Source organism: Anarrhichthys ocellatus, unplaced genomic scaffold, assembly GCF_004355925.1.
Source record: "Anarrhichthys ocellatus isolate YVR2014 unplaced genomic scaffold, GSC_Weel_1.0 scaffold71, whole genome shotgun sequence".
Lineage (NCBI taxonomy): Eukaryota > Metazoa > Chordata > Actinopteri > Perciformes > Anarhichadidae > Anarrhichthys > Anarrhichthys ocellatus.
Genome location: NW_022280101.1, coordinates 5,513 through 12,667, shown reverse-complemented (window position 1 = coordinate 12,667; position 7,155 = coordinate 5,513). Strand labels below are relative to the sequence as shown.

General features: G+C 40.2%; 1 protein-coding gene across 1 annotated transcript; it reads left to right on the top strand.

Moving 5' to 3' along the window:
- The first annotated feature begins 2,245 nt into the window (after positions 1–2,245).
- Positions 2,246–6,852, top strand: cd28 (CD28 molecule). The gene is made up of 5 exons (XM_031873457.1): positions 2,246–2,389; positions 3,286–3,536; positions 5,469–5,625; positions 5,722–5,885; positions 6,341–6,852. Exons 1-5 carry the CDS (start codon positions 2,317–2,319, stop codon positions 6,428–6,430), a joined length of 735 nt encoding a protein of 244 aa, XP_031729317.1. The 5' UTR covers positions 2,246–2,316; the 3' UTR covers positions 6,431–6,852.
- Positions 6,853–7,155: the final 303 nt, after the last annotated feature.

The following is a 7,155-nucleotide window of genomic DNA, read 5'->3' as shown; positions in this document are numbered from 1 at the left end:
ACGAGAACATGTCTGTTTAAACTCAATCAGCTTCACGTGATGTATTTTCTGCACAACTGCAAAGAGCCCGACTGACAGCTTCTGATATTACATTTTTGCACTTCATGCTAAAGTTCTGAAACAGCGACAGCAGCAGAAATAAACCGCTGTTTTCCGGGCGACTGAAGAACTCTGTGCTGACTGTAACTTCAGTGAGAATGGGGTTTAACCCCACAGAGTGTTTCCAGACAACGCACAGATGTGATGTCAGGATGACACAGAATGTCACAGCATCAGCACTTTCACTCTGTCATGACACAGTGACGAGAACGAGCTATGTTCCACTGTTTTCACCTTATCTTTGCATATCTAGTGCATTTGCACGAAAGAAATGCAAACGCAAGAACAAAAATGATTCTAATATTCCAAAGAAGAGTAAACCATGACGAAACAACAGAAACTGTCGCATATGATCAGATTCAAACATTTGATTGCATCACACACACTCCATTTCAACACCAATTATGAATTATTTTGTTAAAGGTTTTATGTTCAATAAATGACAAAGAATTGAAGTTTTCTTGTGTAAATGTCTTTATTGACAAAATCCACATTCTGTAAATGAAGGGGCTGATGTGAATAGACATTTTGTTTTGCAAAAAAAGACTAAGCAGTCTGTTTCCAGTAGTTTCAGGGACATTATGGCATGTCCTCTTCATTTAACTGAGTCTTCTTTTCCATTGTAAACGTGACGAATGCTGCTCTTCGGCTGCTCTTCGGCTGTTCTTCGGCTGCTCTTCGGCTGCTCTTCGGTTGCTCTTCAGCTTCTCTTCAGCTGCTCTTCAGCTTCTCTTCAGCTGCTCTTCAGTTGGTCTTCGGCTACTCTTCGGCTGCTCTTCAGCTGCTCTTCAGCTGCTCTTCAGTTGGTCTTCGGCTACTCTTCGGCTGCTCTTCAGCTACTCTTCGGTTGCACTTCAGCTTCTCTTCAGCTGCTCTTCAGCTGCTCTTCAGCTGCTCTTCAGTTGCTCTTCGGCTACTCTTCGGCTGCTCTTCGGTTGCTCTTCAACTTCTCTTCAGCTTCTCTTCAGCTGCTCTTCGGTTGCTCTTCGGCTACTCTTCGGCTGCTCTTCGGCTGCTCTTCGGCTGCTCTTCGGTTGCACTTCGGTTGCTCTTCAGCTTCTCTTCAGCTTCTCTTCAGCTTCTCTTCAAATGGACGTAGTTGTCGTGACATCACCCTTTGGTTCGTGGACTGGCTGCGTTCATTTCTCCATGGATCGAGTGTTTTGAAACTCACAGTCTTTATACAGCGTATAGACCTGCGTAATAATCAAAAAGACATAGAAGTCTCACTTTTTACAATATGGGAACTGAAAGACACACATCTGAATTGAAAATATTTCAACTCAAAGCCAAATATCTCCAGCGGGAAAGATTCCCGATTCCTTTACATCCCCAAGAAGAGCAATTTTTTGTCTGAAATTAAATATCTATCCCTTTATTTTCTACAAATGAAAGGTGTAATAAAGAGATCATTTAAAAATGACGGAATTATTTTTAAATGTGTGAACAGAATGCAGGAACCTAACTGATGAAAGTCAAAACCACTTTGAATAAAAACCTATCGTAGACATTTTCCAGACTTTGATATAGCACTCTAAACACAATTCATTAGAATTTAAACTAAATATCAATCCTGCAAAACTTTCCACTAGAGTTATCTGCAAAGAGGTTGAAGAGTTTTGTTTTGTTTCAGCTGCATATCAACCTGTTTTAGGAACATTATTGAATCCAGTGGCTGACTGAAAAAGTATTCTCACCCATAGGGCAGCCTATATGGCATCATGTTTAGAAGGCACTGCATTACATTTTCTCCACTGAAAGGGCACCATGGAGGGCCCTTCATCACGTTTTTTCCTCTGGGAGGGCACTCTAGAGGGGACTTCATGTTTTCTCCACTAGAAGGACACCCTAAAGGACACTGCATGTTTTCTCTACTGGGAGGTAATTGAAAAAAGACTGTATGCTGACAATAACACATTGTTAGTGTTCAAAGCATTTTTTGCTGCTTCTCTCATTTTTTTTGAGAAAATTAGGCTGTTTAGCACAATCACTAAACCTGCCGTCTCCCTTTACCGGCAAAACACCATCATCATTTCCTGTGCTGGCTCACAGTTTCCATGACAACTGAGAGAAGGTGCAAAACTATAAAGGCAAGTTTCACCGTTTTTTGCTGTATTCAAATAAAATTTGTTCCGTGTGAGGGTATGTGTGCTCACTAGCTTTCAGTGATTTTTTAGTGTCTGTCTCTTTCTGTGTAACAGCGTGAGATACTGTAGGATGTTCCTGACTCACTGTGTGACGGCAGGGATTGTGTTGACAGTCCTCAGCCTCTGCCGGCCTGCGTGGAGTGGTGAGTATAAACACACTTTTAAGGATGTGACGATAGTAGTGTTCGGTCCATGGATCGATAACATTTTTTGCTGTCACGTGACAACAGATGCATGTTTGAGAAACATTTAGCATGACCTCTGCTAGCTCTGGCAACTAGAAACCCTGACCTCTATGGGGACTCCATTTGTAATCCTCAACCAAACAGTCAGTTCAAGATGAACTGACCTCAGCCACAACCTGAGCTGAATACTTGTGCTCTGGTTGAGCAGACCAGTTGTAAGAAGACACTTCTGTCCTTTATGTCTCTGATTTTAGGTGTAAAATACATTGAGATGTGTTGATAGGAGCCACCTGCTGTAATTTAGTATTTAATAAGCAAATGTTAGAAATAAATACACTATGTTAAACTGTTTAGTAGTGTTTCGGGTGGTATTTTGATAGAAAATGAATGATGTAATATTGTTCTGTATGGCCTACATTAGGGGATCACCTGGTTTCTTTTAGAGCGTGTGTGAACCCTGCAGCTTCACTGTTATGACTAGAACTCCTGCAGAGCTGCTGTGTGCTGTCTAAACACAGAGTTTCGTCTTTTAATGGCTCCATGTGTTAAACACAGGAAGTGACGTGTGGGTGTGGAGAGTTTTTAGGATTTTGTACGTCACCTCATGGCAGAGCTGATTAATGAAATGTAATAAAATGTATTATTTTTTTGGTAAAAAGAAATTAGCAGCCAATGACCATTTTCCACCGTCCACCTCTGCCTTTAAACTTTTAAAGTTAGTAGTTTGTTCCTTTGCAGACAGATGTAATACGTTAAATCTGCAGAGGCGCTGTCCTCCTTTGCTGTTTGGATTCAGTACATAATCATGAGGTCACAACTCTCTGTGGACACAACCTTCCCTTTTTCTCTGCCAGCCGTGAAGATAATCCAGCCCTATAGAGTGGTGAGCACCAATGGTATGGCACAGGTCCATTGCTTCGTCCAACCCCGACCCTCCTACCACCAGACCCAACCCCCCTCTGACCAAACCCGGCCTTACCCTTACCCTGACCCCAAGGAGCTCCGTGTGACTCTGCTGAAAGGCCTCTACGGCACCCAGGAATTCTGCTCGTCCTTCCTCAACTTCACAGGGCAGAGAGAGCCAGGTGTGGAGAAACAAGGAGATGTAAGTCTGTGGGTGGATGGATGTTAACTTATTACAACTTTAACTAAAGTTTTAAAATCAACACATTTTCTATACCAGCTTCTTAATAAGAGACATCCTACATCAAAACATAATTTTTTCTCAAAGTTAGAGCAGTTTTGCATATTTCATTTGAGAGAATTTCTTTATTTTTAATGTGGGCGGCGCTCAGTTGGGAAGATGATGTCACTTGATGTCAATTAGGCTTTTGCAACATTTCAATCTCCTGAAAGTTGCTTTTCTTGCCGGGCCATTGTCAATCAATTCTAAATCAAACGACACACAGTCCTGATGTTAAACAGGTAATAAATATACTACATAATGATGTTTATTCCCTGAACTTTAACTTAGATTTTCTCTTAGTCAGTCATGAATAAACCAAATACTTGAGGCAAGGCGAGGCAAGTCTACTTATATAACACATTACAGCAACAAGGCAATTCAAAGTTCTTTATTTAAAACATCAAAAGCATCGAAAACAAAGTGCAAAAAACACACAGCAAAAGGGCGTTCAAATAAAATTAAAAGAGTTATAAAAGAGCGAAGAGACTATAAAGATAAAACAAGCTAAAAGAGAAGAAGACAGGTGTAAGATGTAAGATGATAAACAATGTTTTTGCATAGGGTGTCTCCCCTAATAAACAATATCATTTTTACAATCAATAGAGCCATCATCCTTCAACATTTTGATTGGATATGTATTATGAACTGACCCCACCATAATCCTAAACGTCTCAGGTCAGGGGTCAATCAACCAACAGATGAAATAGAAAGAGATTTCTAAGAAGACTCTTTAAAAAAAAATAAAATAAATAAAATTAAATCAACTGATAAAATGGCAAAACAATAAAGGTCAAGCAAAGATTTCTACCACAACTTCACCTTCATGGTGCATGGAGAAGGGGAGAATAAGAATGTCTTAAAGGTCACAAGGCGAAACGAGTTAGACTCAAATTAAAGTTGTGTTTATAAAAGTCAGTGGTGGACTCAGGTTTTCTGAGGGGCAGGAAAAGAAACAACACAATAAAAATACAAAGGAACCCCACTGCATGTTGTGGCAGCGTGCAGAAATCTTTCTAGCATGTAGAGCAGCCTATACAGCACTCCATTTTCTCACTGTAGAGGACACTTCATCATGTGTCATCTACCATAGGGGCATCCAGAGAGGCACTTCTGAGTTGTTTGCTTCTTCAAAATAAGAAAAGGTCTCCAGCAGTGTTCCTGATGCATCACAGTACAAAAGTAATGGATGAAATTAGCAACATATACACAGTTTTGCTCGTTCAAGATCCTTAATAGAAGTTGGGATAACATTGTCAGTTTGGTCTTGAGCGTGGTGTTGAAGGAAACGTGTCAAATTTGTCTATGAGAGCTTTTACAAAGTGGTAGCATGAGTGTGTTCAGCAAAATGTGTGTCAACATGTCCTTCTGAGATATTTTGTGTTAACAAATTCACAATTTGGCCTGAGGGTGGCACCAGAGTTCACACTGTCCAGCAGGAGAAGGGAGCTGAGTAAATCCGCTCATCAGTTTTTTTTACATTTTTTACAAAGAGGAGAAAATGTCATCTTTAATAGGCAGGATAGGGCATAAAAAACCCAATTCTAGGCAAATGGATTGTTACGTCTTTAATCAATATACTGCATGCATGTGAGTGCTCATGCTTCCACAGGTTGTCTTAACACAGAAAGAACACAGATAACGGGATTTATTTTATTATAAGAAATACCCCTGTGTCACCACCTTTCTTTTCCCCCATGTGAACCATTGGTAATTTGGCCCTGTTTAGAATAATTTCCATACAACCACTTTGTAGCCTCCTGTTTGTTGTTGGTTTAATTGAAAGTAACATATTAATATGTCAAAATTCAAATTAAAAAGACCATTTTATGATTCAGATTGTATGTGTTTTAGGTGCAGTGCTCTGCTCGGATGAGGGAGGGCGCCGTGGAGGTGTCGGTGTCTGGACTGAAGGCCACGGACACGGATTTGTATCGCTGTGAGATAGAGGTCTTCTACCCACCACCATACCTGCAGCTCACTGGCAACGGCACGCTCATTCATGTCTTAGGTGAGACCCCCACACAAGACCTGCCCACACAGTTCACACATCTTTCTGTCTCACCTTCAGTCTCACTTTCCCTCCATCCGTTTCCTTTATCCACAGGCAGCTCCGACTGTCCTGTGCCGGGGGCTCAGAGACAGATTGCACACCAGGGTGATGATGGGGAGGATGATGAAGGTGATGAGAGGATGGCACCAGTCAGTATTCCTGTGGTTGTACTGGTGATACTTGTCGTGTTTGTCCTCCTCATCATCATCTACTTCCAGGTCAGAGCATTATTATTTTTATTTACACATTTATTTAGTACTAGTAGTAGTTATCACTGGCAGATGCAGCATGTTTAAAAGTTACAATTTCAAATGAATATTAGTTTGAGATGAGTATGATTGGCACAATAAGGGCCTTAAATCGCTTTATTGAGGCCTGGTCTTGTTTCAGCATCTATTAATATAGACAGTCATTTCAGCTAATGCAGTGCTTTACTGGTACAAATCTCAAAATGAGTTGGTGTTTAATCAGATTACCACACAGGGCTTAATAGGGCACAACAGTAATGCCTTAATGATGCAGGCTAAATCCTTCCATGAGCTCCCACAGCTGGATTTAACTGAGTCATCTTCTCTGCCCTCGTTGCTGTTACTCTCCCCGGTATAAAATCTAAAAAAAGGTTCTTATCACCTATTGTTTACTGCATTAAAATCTGTGTGTTGTACATTTGCAGGCCCTACATTGTGAACAAGGGAGGAGGGAGGTCGTCAGACCGGTGCCTGGTGTGCTTCACAAGGTGGATGCTGCTTCATTTTCATGTTAAAACTTTGCATGAAACACCCACTGAATCATCATGTTGGGCTCATCATGAGTACCATTGATTTTGAATGGAGGGTTAAAGGATTACAGGGTCAGTAGTAACCGTTTATTAAATATCACCTCTGTTTTGATTGAGGTTTTTTTACCACAGCTGTAGAAAATTACATATTTGGTGTCTGTGGTTATCTTACTTATTAAGTATGAAATAATGTTTACATTGTTGTAAACACTAATTGCATTAAACGCTGTAGCTTGATTGAGTTATCTGAACTCTCACTCTAACCAGCTAGAAAGCTTGTACGGCTAACACTGTGTATGAATTACAAAACTGAAACGCTTGAAGTTAAACTTGGCTTAACACTCCAGCTGAGAATGCAATGCTTTGAATGATTATGCATTACGGCTAAGTTTGCATGTGAATTTGTTGTTACCTTTTGTCAGTCTATTTTGTTGCCATTGCAATGTTCAGCACATATTCATGTTGGATATTTCCTTGGAATAAAGGTACTTTGCTTAAAAATTGTAGTTTTGTGGAATGTATTATTTCATTTTGTATTCATATGCTGTTAAACAGTACTGTTGATTGTAATTGATTGAAAAGCTTGCAATTTGATGATTTTTCCATCTGTAAATAAAACACAGCAACCTCCGGTACTGAGAAATGAAGCCAACGCAGAAGTGCCAATATCTGCAGTTCCAAAAAGAAATACGTTTTAATGAAAAACAAAT